General features: G+C 37.4%; 1 protein-coding gene across 3 annotated transcripts in view; it reads right to left on the bottom strand.

Moving 5' to 3' along the window:
* Nucleotides 1-19,800, bottom strand: part of CTNNA2 (catenin alpha 2) — a 475,172-nt gene that overhangs the window by 8,304 nt on the left and 447,068 nt on the right. For 2 of the 3 annotated variants that reach the window (XM_085578480.1, XM_021535753.4), the window contains exon 18: nt 8,071-8,214. The exons of the other annotated variant lie outside the window; for it this stretch is intronic. In XM_085578480.1, coding sequence (XP_085434606.1) covers nt 8,071-8,214 — 144 coding nt within the window. The remainder of the gene's footprint in view (nt 1-8,070; nt 8,215-19,800) is intronic. 3 annotated transcript variants of the gene reach the window in all.

Here is a 19,800-nt window from a genome sequence, read left to right as displayed (position 1 = left end):
CTGCAAAACCATTCTGCCCCATGGAATTTTCTCTGAGTTCTTGGATGATTAAAAGGAAATAGAATTTTGTATGACTGATTTAAACCTAATATTCAACAAGATAGAATGTCTCCAGCAAGATGAAGTCCAAACTCTATCTGATGGAAGAGGAAAACTCCAGCTACAACTAAAACTTTTTTATATTGCCAGGAGGATTCCTGAAGAAAATTAGAGTAGCAAGTCTGCCAAAACTCGGTATCAAGCCAAATAAAAAAGCAATTTACACTAATTTACACAGGGATTTACATGCCTGAAATCTACCCAAGATGCAACACAGTCTGAACCTGAGGTCACAGAAAAGCATGGGCAGGTCTCTGACAAAAACATCAGTACACATTTCCATTATCATATCCAATTGCAGCTAAATCTGAAAAAAAGATGAAATAAATGATCTCTAACTCATCTGTGCTACTGATCTCCCTGCTCCCAACTGGAGTTCTGACTTGTAATTTGAAGATGGAAACACATTTTAAAAGCCCAAAATGATCTAATGCTCTTTCAGTCTGACTTTTAGGAGCAAATTTTTGTTCTTTATCTAGAGAACAGGTACAATAAAAAGAAAAAAAACGTGTCTTTCTAACACTCTTACCTGAAAGGAGTCCAAATCATGTCTGGTTGGCTGGAAATTGTACTCAGTGATAAAATGCAGGAGACTTTGGATACAAAAAAAAATCAATAAAGCACAGAAAAACTGTATGCTCTACATGAGTAAATGTGTTATCTCCTGCTATTCCTCTTGATTTTGTCTCAAAGAAAACAAAATAAAAACCAGCACAAAGCAGGACATAGGACTGCAATGCTGAGAAATGTACTATTTCCCCAAATTCTTTTTTAATTTGTATCACTGCTAGAGTGGTATCTGTATGTGATTTATCTCCATGTCTTCATCTGTGAGGATCTGCCAGTTTTTGAGGCAAATCTGCTCCTTCAGCTCCTTTCCTATCTACAAAGTCATGCTTGCCAGGTCAGCACAGGGACACTTTGAAGATAAATGCTTCACAGGCACAGCTGGATTTTCTCAGGAAAAGGCTTGGAAACAATGCATCAAACACATCAGAATTAAAAAAATATAAAAAATCTTATTGTAGAATGGAAGATGATACCAGGACAACTATTCTTTGCTTGCTAAAGTTTGCCTGCTATCGCTCATGTATATTTTATGTTTTGTAGAAGCAGATAAAGGCTTGGACCATTCAAAATATTGATAATTTTTGAGGTGCTAAAATGATTTTACTCCCTTGGAGCTGAGGGTTCTTCCAGTGTTGATCAACTCAATCAGTGAAAAGATTCCTTTCTGTTTGATTACCTGAGCACTTTCCAGGACTTTACAACAGCATGCAATGAAATGGAAAAAAACCCAACCAACAAAAAAAAAAACAAACCAAACAAACAAAAACAAACAAAAACCAAACAAAACAAAAACAAACAAAAAAACCCAAACCAAAAACAAACAAGCAAACAAAAAAATCCCCTCCACCATAGTCTTCAAGGGGAAGCTCTAATTCAGTCATACAGAGCTGGCTTAATCACATATAGCCAAAAACTTTTAATGGAAATTCTAAAATTTAATACCGAATAAATTATTCATTATTAAGTGTTCCATTTATTTGGCCAACTCAATCAATGGTTAAACAACATTCAGTAAGTAACGAGAGTTCCCTACTAGAAGGATTTTTTCCCCTGGTCAATTACTGAACAAATAATTTGTAAATGCATCTGTTCATTACATTTTTAACTTTAGCTAACACTAAATGCTATTAAAAACCATTAAAACAGGTAGTAATTACCTGTTCTTACTTAGTGCAAGCGAATTAAACCAGAACAAAACAAAAACATTTGTAAAGGCTGTTGCAATTCACAGGGAAAGAACAAGTAAAGATGACAGCAAATTGAGAATAAATTAGAATGAATAAAATCTTGCTCTGAATTCCAAAGGCTCATTTTTATTACTCATGTTTTATTATGCAAATATTCTTTAAGGACAAAAAGAACCTTTTGAGGTCATCTAGTGAAATGTCTTGTTGAAAATTTGAATTACATGAGGTTTTGGATTTTGCTGAAATTTGCGTATGTCCAAGGATGTATAATTTCACATCTCTGGATTAGAGAACTCCACTCTGCACTTGAAATTCACTACCCTCCAGTTAAAACATTTTTACCTTATATCTAATTGGTATTTTCCATGTGAAAACTTTTTTTAATGCTTTTTTGGTCCCTATGCCCATGCAACTCTGACAGGTCTGGATCTGGTTCTTCTAAACTCTCCTCGGAGATAGTTGTAGGCAACAATATTTTTTATGAGCCTTCTCTGTACACATACAAATGTATCTATGATCTGTGCAGATGATGTTGGCAATCTCATTATTACTGCTAAAAGAGCAAGTGTCCTATCCAAATGAGGAAAAAAAGAATAATTGTAAAAAACAAGGGAAAAAATATCATTTTTTGTCAGATTTTTAACAGTTCACTGAGATTCTTTAAGTCCAGTGCTACTCTCTTCAGAAAATACTTGTGTTAAGGCTTATGAATTTTCCTGCAGTCTCTTTTCCTTTGCAGTTCAGCACTTTAGGTAGCCTTTTCCCTAAGCTACAAATTCCCTAGTATCCTCAATGATTCAAATAATCCAAATGGTGCTCGTGTTTCTCACCTCAGGACAACCATTCCTCCACAAAAGAATTTAATTCAACCACATCTCCAAATCTTATCACTAATCCACAATTTATTTAAAGGTGATGAAGGTATAGATTCAGAAGTACGGTGAAATGAAAAGGCATTTGCAGAGGCTCTTTTCTTAAGAAGTTCTTATTTAAATACCGTACATTAGTCATGATTAGCCACAGACTTGACTGATGCAATTAGTTGGCATCAGAAAAATTCAAACCAAATGTCTTTAAATATTAGTCATGGCCGGTGTCACTTGAGCCCCCAGAATTTTTTCAGATGTCTCTTATTGAGCAATTTCTCTAGGAAGGAAAGCAGGAAAAATAGGGCTGCTCCTAAAATCCATTGATTTGGTGTGTTTGGTGACTGAGTCAAAGCGTTCAGAGTTTTAATTTCTACAAATTAAGTCTTATACTGCACATAAGCTACCTAATTCCAGGTTCTGGACCAAAAGGTTCCAGATTCCTTTTCTGCTTGGTGAAGAAGACCAGGAGTCATGGAACACTTGAGATCTTTCATGGGTTCTTTCTCTACAGAAATGGGCCAGAGCACTTCACCTTTAAAACGCAGTTTATAGATCTTAAATTGCATTAGAATCCTAAAAATAGTACAGTGAATCTTGGCAGATGCTCAACATCTGCAAAGAAATTTCACTCTCCTTGGATTTGGCCTAGTGGTCCAAGAATTCTAACAACTTATTGAATGTTTTTGAGACTGTATTCCTTAATTCTCTTTTGGTCCCCACAAACTACAAGACATACAAATCTCTCCAACCTCCAGAACCTAAAGAGATCAGAAAATGTACGTAGATAAATGCTCCTTAATAAGCAATTTAAACATTTCTGTTCAGGAAAAAATTAGGCATCAGCTCAATTCACAGAAAGTTGAATTTACTTACATATTGATATAAGCCCTCAAAAGAAGCCCAAGGCTAAACTTTCTGACTCTGTACACACGGTTTAATTCACCTGATTATGCCTCTATTTTTTATGGTATTACCAATCTAAGCAGTTGTCAGTGTCTACCTGAAATAAGAATCTCTGCCCTCTGGAAATGGCTCCTGTGTTCCACGTTAAGGAAGGCTGGAGTCAACGCCTCAGATGCAGATGTTTACACTCGGCTAGATGAGTCAGTATTCACACAGCAATAGAGATGAGAGCAAAAACCTCTTCATAATTCAATTAAAATCTTTCAGAATAATAAAATAATCAGTTTCCATTACACCAGAGACCCACTCTCATCTTTTTGCACAGCTTGAGTGGGGCAGCCTCCCACTGTTACTGTAGGATTTCTTTCTAATTCTATCTTTTTCAAACCATAGTTAACTTGGGTGAAGTCTTTCTCCTGTTATTTTTTTTTTTTTGGGGGGGGGGAGATGGCAATATTTGTAGTTTATTTGTTTTTTCGGGGTTATTTTGTTGCTTTTGTTTGTTTGGTTGGTTTTGGTTTTATTTTGATTTGGCCATCCCAAATGGAAACTGGAATGTCAAATGCAAGGCAGGAAACACTGGTCCTGAACATTAACTGAATATTTTAATAGTGTACTATTTTAAAAATAGTAAAGTAACTAAAAATTTAAAGTTTTGTTTCTTTACATTAGCAATAGAAAAAAAGTTATAAAGAAAAAAAGTATTCTAAAAATTTATTTTAATTCTTTCTACTTTTTTTTCCTTTAGTTACCATTAATAAAATTTTCTTTATGTGCTTTTGAAATTTTAAACCTACTTTACCTTTCTCCTAATCCTATCTCACAAGAAATAAGTACACAAGTAATTAACCCACACTAAAACTCATCAACACATTACTTAAGAAATCTTGAAATTTAAAAAAATCTTAAATTAACAACACAAAACTACTGCAGTCATGAAGGAGTATGTAGTGTTTGAAAACCATCGTGATTCTATAGATCCTTTCTGCCTTGAGTGTGGCTCAGCATTATTTATAGAAAAGAAATAATGGCAATATTTATTTCTGTTTTCACTTTCACACCATGTGTTTGCTTTGAGGCACTCAGATAAAAATCCAAGGGATTATGATTAAAAAGAATCAGATGTAATGTCTTTGAGTGCAGCTGTCCTGGGATCAGAAAGTCCAGGGGTGTTAAGGCAGTCCTGATTTCCTCCATCCACTACACTCAGTTCAAGTGTAAATTTGCTTTGCAAATTCAAACAAGCTGAGGTCGAGGTTTAAAAGGACTGCAAGTTAAATCAACAGGAAGAGTCCTCTAGAATGCTGTGCACTGTCAGTGTGACTTCTGCTTCAACAAGATTAAATCCATACAATTTGTGCTGAGGCTGTGGTGTTAAACCAGCCCAAAACTGCAGGAAGAGAGGGCAGGGGGCGAAGCATCTCCTTGCCAGCTGACATGGTTTGGGAACAGATGGTGCCTTTCACAGCTCTCCCTCAACTTCTCGCAGAGAAGGAGAAGGTAAGAACCAACCCACAAAGTTTTAATTCAACTCGTGAGATAAACCAGCCTGGCAAACAGAAAAAATGGGAATTTCACATAGCTGCTTTAATCATACTGAAAGAAATGCTTGATCCCTGTAGATGATCTTATGTTCCTCTTGCATCCACAATCTTACATCATTAAACTATTGCTCACCCTTTGCCATTATGACTGAGGAATTAATCTTTCATCTACATGTTGATCTCCTTAAATATATAGGCGTAAATAGACTAGTTAATATATTTGGTTTGTTTTGAGATGATTATACACAACGTGCTTGCAAGTATAATTTTTTTAAGAATACTGCATCAAAAATTAACATCCAGTTTTCTAATAATTTATGAAGATTTAACTCATTTGAATTAGCATGTATTGGAAGAAATTTCTCAGATATTTGCTTTAAAAGTTTTCATATTAAACACTAAATAAAATCAGCTGAAATCTAGGCCTTATAATACTTAATGTAATGTACATGTAAATAATATTAAAAAAACTTTGTAATTGACTGAAAACACATTTAAGCCAAGCCTGTAAATGTAGGAATCTGTGCACTTTGGACATTTTCATATTTTTTCTAAATCACAGCTGCCAGTAAAATAAATTAACAGGGGAATTAGCTCAGTAAATGTAACATTAGTTTATTTATTCTCCCAGTGTTAAGCTATTTAGCCAAACTCACAGCCTGGGGTTACCTGGACAAAAAAATTGTTATTAGAATTGGCACAGACAGATTTCAGGTTAATTAATGCAACAGTTCATGTAATTTAGAATATCTTCCCCTCTACAAACTCCCCACTATACAGAAGTCAGCCAACTGCTAATTTGTTCATCTTACAAGACAAATTTAGAATGCAAATTTCTCTGGATTCAAAATAATCCACTGACATCTCTGTCCCACGATATCCCCTCAGTGCTGATCACTGTTTCTAATTTACCACCTTTATTGAATGACACCAATTCTGATTCCCTTTTCCCACTACTTACACCAGTCTTAAAAAGAGTTTCTCTGCCACCAAAATGCTTTTGTATCATTAAAGTGAGATTAGGGCACTGTACAGTTGCTCTTTGTGTTTTATCAATTCTGTGAAACAACTGAAGTCTCCTGCATTATGCAAGAATAATTATGTGAGAAGGCAATTTGATAAACTCATCAGCAAAGGATGTGCTTAGGATCTAAATTAAATTTTACCTCCAAGCATTTGCCTCTGAAAAGAACAAACTTCAAATCATCTTTAAGAGCAACAATTCCCATGCAGTTTTCCCAGTGAAACATTAGAGACTGACTAACCTGTATTTTCTTTTTCTTCCTGAAAAGATTAAAGTTTGCTGGGGACGCTAAATTTGCCAGGCAAGTTCGTGACTTTGCAAAGGAAGATTTGAAGATTTCAGTGTTTGGTTTACTAAAGGAATAAATAGTAGTAATAAAACACCTTGTGCACATTATTCAAAGCTAGAAAAGCCTGTCAGGGAGACATTTTTATATTGTTTGTCATTATTTTTCTCTTTGACAGGGAGACAAACAACCATTTGTGAAAGTTTTGGTAGGTAGCTTTGTAAACAAGACTCTCACCCTCCCTGAACTCCATTTAGATGTCCTGTGCTTGGATACAAAGAGCATCCCCAAGTCATCAGGGAGGAATATCTGTCCATCACTATGGACCAATCCCCAGCAATGCCACTGGCCAGAAGATGGAATGGTCTGCACCCTCACCCAACTGCTCAAAGCCACCCAGTCACCTGAAAATAGAAGTACTTCATCAATCAGCCTATGAAGCCCCTCTGCTGAAAAGGCTGGGACTGCATTCTCTTTCTGTGATTTATCCAGGACTTGGTGCTGCCTTTTAGTGCCTCTCACTGGGATATGACCAGACCCCACATAAAGCTGGTAAAGAACTTTAAATGAACAAGAGCAGCAAGATTTGCAGTCTCCCTAGGGTCCAAAATCTTCACATGATCCTTCTTCTGCCCTTTAGTATGAGAGCTCTGACATCTTGACAGCTTTAATAGATACCCAGGAGGCAGAACAAGAAAGGAAGATCTTCATAGTCCATCTTGTCTTTTTTAATATGCTGAGGGATATTAAAACAGTGAAGCAGTAATACTTGGGGCTGAGGGAAATAGGTAACAAGACAATGCTTTAAAGTAAAATTGTAACATTTAGGTAGTGAGACAAAAAACACACCAAGAAATTCAGTCAGCAGCATCCCTGCCCATCTCAGGTTCTTATCAAAGAAAAAAAAAATCAAATGCTTTGATTTATAATTTCAAAGGCTAAGCCTGAGTTACATCTCTTCTGGGTTTTCTGCTTAATGTTATGTCTTCCACAATTTACATGTGAATTTTATTTCATCTATGAAAAAGGTCTTCTAATTTGCTTATTGTCAATACACAGCTTCATAAATATTCTGGATAAAGTGAATAAAAACAGTAATAGAGAATAAAAAAAAAATAAGATATCCTGTCCCATATAAACAGCCATTATCCACAGTTAATAATGATAAATATATAAATAACACAATCTATCTTTAATCATAAAGAACTTCAGAAAAATTATGGCTCAGGACCATAATTAAATACTGTAATTAAATTAATGGAAGTTCAGCGACTGAGTTCAAAGGGATCAGAGCCTGCCTTTGCACAGGGGCAAGATAAACATTGAAGGATCAATTTAACCATCAGCCAATGGACAACCTGTGCAGAGAAATTGCTTTGCAGGTGAAGTTAACTCTGGGACTTCTGTACAGGGGAGAAATGCTTCTCCACAGGTGACTAAGCCAACACATGCAATTAACTCTGTGAGTCCTACAGTAAATTAAAAAAAAAAAAAACCCGATAAATTATCAAAAAAATCCCCCATTCTCATGTGTCATCCCTCCACCCCCAGAGCTATAAAGACATAGATGAGACAGGAGGTTACTCACCGTTGAGGAGTCACCGCTTCCAGTCTCAAGCGTAGCTCCCTCAGCACAGGTGGGTGGGTGGGTGGAAAGTTGACTAGCCCTGCCCCCATCTATGACATCACACTCTACCTCATAAAAGGTAGTGAAAGTGCTCTGAACTCCAGTCTGATTTCCGAGAGATACAGAAAAGAGATAGTGAGAGAGAGAGCAAGAGAAATATTGTGCCGTAGCGTAGAGCGAGGAGAGAGGGGAACGTGTGCTGAAGGAGCTATGCTTGGCCAAGGACACAGGGCTTCCTCCACGATGAGTAACCCCAGTGGCTGGGGGTTCCTCTCACTCCTTCCCACAGCACAGGCTCAGCCCCACTGGGCTTGCTGATTCAAAAGGGGAACATTTTTGGCAGCTTTGGATGACAGCCAGAGAGGATAGAAAGCTCCATCCCAATTAAACGCTGACTGACATCAGATCAGGCATGAATTTGGTCAATAGATTCTCAAGTGACTCTATTTTATGTGTGGTTTTGATAGATTCCCAAGTGACTCTATTTTATGTGTGGTTTCGTACAGCCAAACTGCACAAAAGCATCCACACCACTGCAAGCAGCTAAAATTCCAGTGATTGCAACAAGAATTACACTTGTGTGGGATAAACATCCAATTCACACCTGTGGATTGACCCTCGAGTAGAGTAATCCAGAGGATTGGGCCTCCTGCATCACTGTCAGGAAAAGAATTATGCTTTTCTTGCATTGAAAATGAGAACTGACAAACTGTGCTGAAAGAACAAGTGAGGGAAGTATAAAAATTCTGGGCTTACATTTATTTACAGAGCACACTTTCTAGTTCCAGAAAATAGCAATAAAATTGCAAAGAGGTGATGTTTATAAAAATGTACATTTTCAGACAATGACAACCGTACAGGCTGAGGCACACTTTTTTCAAACAACATCCCAAGGACTGATACTGGAGGACTCAAAATGGGATATTCAGTCTACTTTATTGTAAATAGTATTTTTATCATCCAAATTCTGGAAAAGCAGGTTTGGGAGTAAACATAATTGCTTATATTATCCACTGGGATTTTCTTAATAACCTAGCTGTAGACTAAAATTGAAAATATTTTTTTTTCTGCTACACCTAACTACATTAAATAAAACTGCTTAGAGAATGGGGGACTTATTCAGTGCCAGTAAAGACTGCTAGTGTAAGAGCCTGCCTTTTGGAAGAGGAAAAATAAATACTTCTTAAATGTCTTTTGAGGGTATGTGTTATAAGCACTCAGGCTTTTTGGTGCTACAAGGTTCATGTGAATTATAACCTGATAATGATTAGTATCTCTGTCCTAATAATGATTAATGTGCATTCCCTGCTCTGTCAGTGTGTTCTTTGTTTTTCTGTTTTCCTTCTACTGAAAAAAGGAAGTGTGTGACTTATATCTAGTAGCAGTCACTCCACCTAACAATAGAGTCAAGCATTTTCCTTCTTACCCTTCAAAACTTTTATCATCATGGTTTTCCTGCAGTATCTGCAGATGTTGCTTTAAAGCAGTGCATTTATGGGATTAAAAACTCAACAAAAATGGGTGCCCAGTGGGCGAAATGAGGAGTTATTGTGGCTGTTAGAGATGAGATGTAACTGCAGGAACACAATGCAAAACTAGGCTGCAGCTGAGGAATGCTAAGTGATGACAGTGCTGTTCATAATTTAACTGTTTTCTCTGTACAACATCTTTTGATTACTAACTATTGGCATGTTTGAAGACAAATAGGAGGAAAACCTCCTCTGGTCTCCTGTATTGCATTGAATCCTTATTAATATTTATGTCTAATGGCCTGATAAAGAGAAAAATCCAATTTTTAAAGGGTTTTATGGTAAAAAAATACCAAGTGGTATTCAATGAATTCATAACTTAGGTAACCTATGGCTTGACTACTGCACCACAGTTGTTTTTGCCAAATAAAGTAGGAACATATTTCAAACTCCTATGACCACCAGTCCTGATGGAGTCTATGTGAGGTTGCTCCTTCTGATAAAGAGAAGGATGTTCAGAGCATACAACCTTAAATATCAGCAAAATTACACATGTAACAGCAGTTCTAAGATCTTGTAAAGAGAGAGTTTAGAGAGATAAAGAGTTAAATTGTCTTTTATTGGGAAGAAACATGGAAAAAGCAGAGTTAAATCCTGGAAGACTGAGTATGGCCAAGGACACTCTTCAGTAAAAAGAGAAGAAATATGGATAAATATGGAAAATTCCACCATGATAATATGATATAAGCAGTTCAATAGATTGGTGGCAGATTTTACCCCAGATGGTATTTTGGGGCAAATACTGCTTAAATCTGAAATCTTGTTTTGACCTGCTTATTATGATATCTGTAGTTGATAAAGAGAATATAAAGTGAAGAGCAAAGTTAAGAGCTGTGCACATAGACCTGAACACATTACTGATTAAAAGCAGAGAAAGAATACAGCTCATGAAATTATTTTTAAAAAGTATATACATTCAACAAAGTGCCTAAATCTTCCAAATGTTTCAAGAAACATAATTAAGATTAATTAAATTAATGCATGGAAATGCAAAGAGACAGTAAATAAAGACATTAATGTAAAATATTTTCTTAAGGGATGTAAGTTAAGCCTAACAGCATAAGAATACTATATAAATGCCGGTCAAGTAATTGATTTAATCACTTGCACCCAGGCACCAGAAATCAAGTTAAAGTAGGGGTCCATGTAGTCTGGCCTCAAAGATCTGATGGAAAAAAATCCCAATGTGCTTTCTTTCTTGCTTAAAGGGATGAACAGCTGGTGGGAAAGGCAGGCACCACACAGGTACCTCTGCGTGGTGTCTGGGAAGTTTGAGCACAGAGAACCAACCCTGCAGAAGCATCACCCAGACTGGTACAGACAGAGGAGGTAAAAAAGGATGGATTGTAAGGAATTGAAACGAAAACTGGAAAAGGCCATGTAAAAATGCCAAACTGACACATATCATAAAAGCCTGAGGGCTTTGCACAGACACACACACCTCTGACCCAAAGAGGGCCAGCTGCTCTAGGGCATCAGCATGATGGATAAGTGAGAAAATCCTTTTTGTACATTATCTGTCACAGTTAAGGAATGGTGAAATATGGAGCATCCTACCTGACACTGAGTAAAGCTGTAACTTCTCTAACTTTTTGATAATGGAAATGTTGAACCCAGCTGCAGGTATAAAAAAGGGATGAAAATGTTTCTGCAGTCTTTTGATTCAGATATTGATGCTCTAATCCAGTTGTACAGAATTCTAATTTGGTCTTTGATGAGATTTAGCACACATTTCTTGTGTATTTCATCTCAGGTTCTACACATACTATTACCTACATGGTAACAAGTTCACAAGGTTTTGATGATGTATTAGTCAGAATCAGAAAGAACTGATGTTAAAAGAAAGCTTTTGAGAATATCTAACGTAAGAGGTTAGAAATGATTTTTCTGATACTGGATAGTTTTTTACTTTGACTTCATATCACTACCTTAATGACATTACATGAAACAAACCCTTTTTGTTAAAGCAGCTGCTTATCAGTCATGTAAGATTAGATGTGATAGCAGAACTATTCTTCCTTTCCTTCTGTGAGGTACATAGATAATAATATGTCCCAAGTGTGGAAGAAAATATTTCAGAGATTAAAGATAGAAGGCTACTTTTAACCTTCCTCACTCAGTTAGCTCTCTTCCTAAAGGCCATTATGACCACCCTCATTTAATGGAAACACAGACCTCTTTTGTGGATTTTATGGAACACTTTGTTGTAAGCTGTTCTGTTCAGTATTTGCAGTTGATTTTGCTCAGGTTGGAAAAACCTGATGTTTTTCCCTTGAGGGCACATCTTCTTGTCTGTGAATAGCTCTGTGTGTGTGTGTTACTCTTCTGCAACTCTGGTTGTCAAGAAATACAATTACAGTCAAAGTAACTGATGAGTCTGAACTTCAGCTGTTATTCTTTAAATATCTCCAATAGCACCATCTGATAGTACTTTTAGAAGTGGGATTTAGTGTCACCACTTACCAACTCAAGGAGTTAAATAATTTCACGAGCTACAAGATGTACTTCTCTATAAGAAACACAGTCCAAAATCTTCTATTGTGGGTTAAGTCTGTCATTATGGAAATTCAGTTCACTGTAATTCCATGTGCAAGAAACAAACCTCATTTTCATTTATGGCCTTGGGATGAGCCTATTAGCAAATCTATGCTGTGCATTAGGGAGGCCGAGAATACCCCAGAGGAAAGGAATTCTTATTTAATACAAAATGGTGACACTTGGTCCCAAACCATCTCTTTTAAAGGCAATAAGATGGGAAAACAAGTGAACCTAAGATAGCACCAAAGTCTTCTCTTTCTTTATAGTAATTCTAACAGGAATAGTCCTTTGGGACCAAAACTTAGGGTGTGTTAGAATGGTCTTTGAGCCCTGCTAATTATTGTAGGGCTGCTGTAATTTGTGTATCACAAAGCCATTAAATTTCCATTTTCTTCCCAGCTCATTCAGCATGGCCTGGAATAGGAAAACAGGCTGAAGCGAAGCTGTAACCACTGTAGCAGGTGAGCCTTGAATTTTTGAGAATGCAGTATGTAATGAGGCACATACAATAGTATTTCCTTCAATTCTCTAACCTTTTCCTATGGTCATAATTGTTTCAAGCCTCAGTCTTGAATCTGTAACATTTTACATTGTTTTCAAGGATTAAATGGTTTAATATTATTTGATGTCAGAAATGCTTTTCTTTGCAGAAAATTGTTCTAATGAGAAATTTCAATAAATTTAATCTTCACAAATGCATGAATATTAGTCACTTGATAAAGCACAAGAGTATGCTCCCCAGAGCCAAAGAGCTTCTTAATAAGGATAAAAGTCTGACCTGTCTAAATTTAAACCTACTGAATGCAGACATATAGATGGTGTGTCTGCTTCTTGTCTCCATGAATATATTATAATGAAGACAAGTGCAGTGTAATTCTGCTTTGCAAATTAAATTCTAGATAACAGATTTCCATTTATGCAGGATACACAATTTCATATTTATGTGTGTTTATATATGCATCCATATAAATGGAGGTATTTTCCTAGTCCTAAACATAGCATTATATAAAAAAATTGGAGCTTCAAAAGAACTGAGATTATTGCACAAAAAATATTTTCTTTTTGGATATTTCAGTTGTGTCTTGAGCTTTGTTCATCTGCTTTTCCTTACATAAACTCTATCTGCCACCATCCACCTTCTTTGAAGGAACAATCATATGCTAAGAAAAATAGATCAACCTTTCCAGAGGCTTTGCACAGCTTTTTCTGTGGATCACAGTTATGATCCCCCTGATGCCCAAAGCTCAGGGGATGCACTATCATCCAATCCAGCACCTTTGACAAAGGCAAACCCCTGTGAACAGGAACAAGATCCTGCAGGATCTTGCACTTGGCTGAAACAAAACTCTGTACAAACGTCACTTAAAAGAGACATCTGGAGGACTCTTGTATAACTTTTAACCTGAAATGAGTTGTTTACCAACACTAGATCTTCTCAGCTGCTACACTGCCTACTCCAGGCTTGGATCTTTCCAAGGAAGCCAACTGCAAAAGCTCTCTGAGTTCCAGATCTATGCTCCCTTTACTGGGATGCAACAGGTAAGCTACATATAACAAACTAAATTCCTACTATTAGCAAATATTTGGGAGAGGTATTGCACACAGCTTTAGAGCCACTACAGGTACATCTATTTGCCTCTTTTAATTTTTTTAAATTCATCTTTAAGTTGTTTCATAAGATAATTAGGAATTCTTCACCGTTCTAACTTTGAGAAAGCCATAAGACAGTTTCCATAAAATATATCATTTATAATGAATATATGATCATGAGGGATTTTATCAGCACTCATTTTGATTAACCTGCATAACTCACTGTGCCTTTGTCCTTTAGGAGCAGTAAATTGACTCAGTGTCAGGATGATAAATTTTTTATGTTACCGCATCATCAGGTAGTCCCTCCATGGACAGTGAGGGACATTCTGTACCAACAGGAGCTGGAGACTCTTAAACTAATCAGTTCACACAAATTTGCTCCAGATAAAGGTTTATCCAAACCTGTATAAGTATATATGCGTCACATAGCCATATACTTTGGAACTGAGTGCACTTACTATGGCTTCATTTCACCCTCATGTGTATCAGTATATCTGCATACACTCAAACATTTATGCAGAGGTTACTTAAATATATCTCCAACCCAAACCATCCTGCTAAAACATCTTTCTGTATTTTTTATGTCTTTAATATCTCCCAAAGTAGATAACATGAGCCACTTGAATATACCATTGAATATACTATATACCAGTGAGACAAAGGTCTCACTTTCACAACCCAGCCCCAGCCTTCCTGTCCTGGAAGCTAGCTGTCTTTTCACAATGCCAAAATAAAGACCCTGAGTTTTTTATTTTCTCTACGTGCTTGTTCTGTTAGGCAAGTAGAGATTATTGTGGAGTTAACCAGCTTCATGGTCCTGACTTCATCTCAGTCCTTTCCCAACACTGCAATTCTTTGATTTCATATTCCTATCTTGCTTTTGTTTCCTATCTCCTATTTCTTTGGCTTACTTCCTTATTTCCTAAGTGCTGTTCTTTACCCTCTGCTTCCACAGAATCACGGGATCAGCTAGTTTGGAAAAGATCTCTGAGCTGATTGAGCCCATCCTATGACCCAGCACCACCGTGGCACTGCCTGACCTGTCCAGTTTTACCTTAAACACCTCCAGGGACTGTGACTCCACCACCTCCCTGGGCAGCCCATTCCAATGTCTAATCACCTTTTCTATGAAGATATCCCTCCTAATGTCCAACCTAAACCTCCTCTGGCACAGCTTAAGACTGTGTCCTCTAATACTGTGGCTGGTTGCCTGGGAGCTGGGGAGAATCCCCTCCCTCCCCTGCTGCCCATGGTGCTTTGGAAACAGCTCAGGGAATGTGTGGCTTCTGGGCAGCCAGTGCACATTGCTGGGTCATGTGGAGCTTTTCATCAACCAACATCCCAAGCTCTTCTTCTGAGGTCTGCTCTCAGTCCATTCTCCTCCCAGCCTGTGTTTATGTCAGGGATTGGCCTGACCCAGCTGCAGGACCTCGCACTTGGCCTTGCTGAACTGCACGAGGTCCTTACAGACCCACCTCTCCAGCCTGTCCAGGCCCCTCTGGATGACATCCCTCCCCTCCAGCGTGCCAGTGGCACCACACAGCTCACTCAATGTTGTCACAAAACCTGCTGAGAGTGCACTTGATCCCACAGTCCCTGTCAGTGACAAAGATGTTAAACAGTGCCAGTGCCACCACCACCCCTGAGGAACACACTCATCCCTGGTGCCCACTTGGACAGTGAGCCCTTCACGACTCTTAGTGTGACCATGCAGCCAGCTCCTTATCCGCTTCTCTGCAGCTTAGAGACAAGGATATGTGAGCCAGTTGTTCCATTTCTATTATAAATTTATAGCAAATCTCATTTTGGCACTAGCTGAGTAACCTTTTTGCACTCCTGAGAATCTTGATGAGAAGGAACCCAACAGTTTTGTCAATTTACCAACTCTTCCTTCAGGAACCTTTCTTTCACATAGTCCTAAATTCTTGCCTGGTTCAGAAGTATGAAATTGGTCTGTTTACCAAACTCCAAATCGTCACTTTTCCTATTCTCTTAGGCACTGTAAATGCAAAAATTCTCTCTGATTGCCAACTTTAAAACAAAGGAAAACACCCCAGAAAGGCTTTCTGTTTCAGGGAAATGAAACAACTCATCAGTGGCTCTGAAGTAACTGCTCTTAATCCAAATTCAATTAAAGATGGCCTTGTTCACTTTTAATAACAGGTGAAACTACCTGATTTTTCTTTGAGTCTATAGAATTAATATCATATATCAATAACTTGATACTTTACTGCCCACATGATATCAACTTGTTTTTACAGTGAGGTAGTTTAGAGTGATTTAGCCTTAATTAAAAGAAAAGTAGGATATTTAAGCCATTTTTATTAGATGTAAGATCCATAGGCAGAATTGATAGGGAAACTGCTGGTAAGCTTATCTGAAATAACTGCTGGATGCTCACTGTTTTTCTCTGATAAATAATTAGGCTCTTTCATGTTTGATGAGGACTGGCTCTTTCTGGTTACCTTACTCATCACTGATCACAAATAAACATGTACTTATTTTGCAGTACATCTGTATTTGTTCATCCTTTTATGTATCCACCCTCCCAGTCCAGGTGTTGTGTCACTTTTCATCATGTCCCACTCAAAACTAATGGGATGGCTCCAGCCCTTTCACTTTCCTGTTCCTGCTAAACTCCTCACTTCAATTCTCCAAGCAAGAACGCCTTGATAAACTCACAATCTTACCTACACTGTCTTGTATCTTCAACACAATATAGGAATCCTTCTCTGGGTATCACAGTTGAGCCTATTATGTTAAGATTAATAGGATTTGAAAAATAACTGGGAACTGGATCCAGCTAAGGTGTATGTTTGGAGTGTGCTTTGGCTGTTGATTCCATACTTTTGGACAGTATTCGAAGGCACGTGGCTGCTACTCTGTATGACACTGCATATCTGTCTGGTTCAGAAGTTTAATACTCTGGCAATTTTTCTTATAATACATTTGATTTTATCTGTACAGCTCTAAATCAAACCTGAACATGATAAGGCGCTGCCTTAGATAAGGGATTTTCTTAAATTCTGCTCAATCTAATCATACAGGAAAAGCTGTGGCAAATCTGCTAACATAAACAAGAACTTTTAAAAATGCAAGCTCATAGCCAAATGGATAGTAGGTAAATGAGCTGATCAACTTCTGAGCAGCAGTAAACAGAACAAGTGGATATTTATTCTAGAATAGGAAATGAATATATAGATGGTTTATTGTCATTCTCTTGCTAACAAGAGGCAGACAGAAATGCTAGAAAAATAAAACAGCCCTAGAGTTAGAAGTCTAATTTTTTTATTTAAATAAGAAACATCATTAAAAGCAACTGAACAAAAGTAGCTCCCATAAAAAAGGCAAGGCCAGCAGCAAGAGTTAAGTATATGTAAATGGGATTTACTTCACTGAGAGCAGTGTACTCTCAGCACCTCAGAGGATTCATTCCAGTACAATACGGCAAGTGATTATGAAGCAAATATGCATTACCTTAAATAAACCAAAGTGAGAGACAAAGCAAATTATTTTGAAGTGCTTTTACTCTGTAATTTCATTAAAGGAGGTTGTTTATTCTCAGAGGAGAACTAGAAATTGAATATTGAAATCTAAAATTACAGAAACGTAAATCTGTTTATGGACCAAAGTCAAAGAGAGTTTTATTAGGACCAAGGCTATCATCGACACTGTTAGAAATATTTTTAAAATATTTTGCAATTTTGGATATTAATTTCTTTTTGCTTTTATTAAACATCCTCCTCTCTACTTTTGCTTATTTTCCATGGCTCCTAACTGAAGAACTAGTATCAGGGTTTTTCCTTATTTTACTTTGCAAAACTCCATTGGAATCAGGAATTAAGTGCCTCACCTTGGAATAAACAGATGGTCTAAATTGTCCTTGCCCATTAATATTGCCCTGCCTAATATTAATGTGTGTTAACTCCCAATTGCCTTAGGGTCTTACTTAACTGGGAAAATCATTCTGCTATCTGCATGGAGGGAGTCTGATGGGAAAATCAAAGGAGAAAAAGGAGTGGAGGGGAAAAGGAATGGGAGAAAGAAAAGGGAAAACAACAGGGGTTCTTTACTGAAATAATTCACAATTCAGGACTGTGACATTTTCTTACTTTTTGATCTGTTTTCCTATTTGCAGCAAAGTCACTGATGCCAAAAAGGACCCTTCATATGCTATGCTAGAATCATACCAATCTATAGAGGAAAAAAGCAAATGAGATCAGCTTTATGCTTATTTTCAGAGGTAAACCATACTGAACTACTGAATTTGGGGGGAAAAAAAAGAAATAGAAGTTTCATCAAAAGACATACGGCACATTAAATGTTATGTACACAGTATTTTTGAAGTTGTTGCAACATATTTTTCTCTAACGAAACTGTAAGGACTGTGGGGTGGCTTTCATCTGTCTTTTAGCTTTTAATTGGTTTTATGTCTCTTTCCTTTATATATAAGTATGCATACACCCACACAAAGATTCAAACATACATATGCATACATTCATTTCATTTATAAATATTGATTAATATTCTTAATAATGAAAAAATTCAAGCAGAGATCCTACTCCCCATCATAGTTCTGAATTGTAAGTCATCTTTTGGATCGCTCTGAATTGTCTCGTGGTTCTTTGTAAACACATTTGTAAATTACAATATTGTAATAATTGTCATGGTGCTTGATATTTACATCAAAACACTTCAATATAGCACAATCACAGAAACTTACTTCTGTACTCAGGGGTTGGGAAGCTTGAGTTCTGGACTTCTATAGTACTTCTAACATTGTACTGTATGCAAGTTGCCAAATAATGGTATTTCATTTTAATATAAATAAAATACTGTTTATTTGTAATCGGCTATCCAAGAGAGAATGAAGAAGAAGATGGAAGCAGAAGCAGCAAGTAGACAAGCAGATGTGGATGTGCACTTGGATACCAGACCTCTGGATAGCAAAGGAGCATACAGTACCCAGCACCCTGAAGATCAACAGCTTGAAAACACTGTCAGGAAAGCTCTGCACTGACTGGGGCATGTCAGATCACAAGATAATGCTCTCACAAAGGGATGCACAGGAGTTCAGCTCACTATACCTCCTCCTGCTCAGAGAACCAGCAGAAGAAGCAAGCTGGACAATCTTCAAATTTTCTGTAGGTCAGTTTTACCGAGTCTTTGGAACAGACCCAAATAAATTCCGTGGTTGAAGCTCATTTTGCCTTTGAGACTGACTGTGAAAACCCCACCAAACAGAAACACAATGGTGATGGAGCCTGGGAAGCAGTGGGTGCCAACAATGCCAGACTGGAATGATGAACTCAAGCAGTTTGGCCACTTATAATTCCACAACGGATGGGGATGTTCCAGGAACGAGGAGATGCGCAAGGTTCACAATGGCTTATTCAGCATCCACAAACACTGAATAAAGAGACTCGAAAAAAGAAACACACACAACCACAAAAGCCAAGCCAGGAGAAGCACTGAGTCGGGGAATTGTTTTAGAGAGATGAACATGACAACTCAATGGGTATGAAAGGCTGGACCCAGATGGCAGGAGGTAAGAAAAGATCATAGCAATTACGATGCAGCACAGCTGTCAGTGAGACAAGGACAGATCACACCGCTGGTGTCAGGAAAATGGAAGAGGATCTTTTCATTGCTGTGGGAAGATCAAGGTATTAAAATTACATACGTACATACGTCAAGAAGTGAAGACCAATTGCAGGACAGATACAGGAACCTTTAAGCAGCTCCTTTTAGGATTGTGTATATGGCTTCAGAATGCCTGATCCAAGAAAGCCTGGCAAATGTTTAAGACCTTCTATAGTGCTTTGCAAAAAAAAAAAAAAAAAGTTATGTGACTGAGATCACTTTCTGTGACTTCTGATATGTTTGGGGAAGGCCAGTGATGCCACTGGGGAATCTCATGGATGGAATGAAGTTTGTTGTCCTAATCATCTTCGTACTTGATTGGGCTTAAACAATGAAAGGGTGCTTTTTCAAAACCATGTTTGGGAACAATTTGTTTTGAGCATCTTGG

This window comes from Lonchura striata, chromosome 4 (genome assembly GCF_050655825.1).
Source record: "Lonchura striata isolate lonStrDom1 chromosome 4, ASM5065582v1, whole genome shotgun sequence".
Lineage (NCBI taxonomy): Eukaryota > Metazoa > Chordata > Aves > Passeriformes > Estrildidae > Lonchura > Lonchura striata.
Note: the sequence above shows the minus strand (reverse complement) of the source record. Positions and strands in the feature narration are given on the sequence as shown.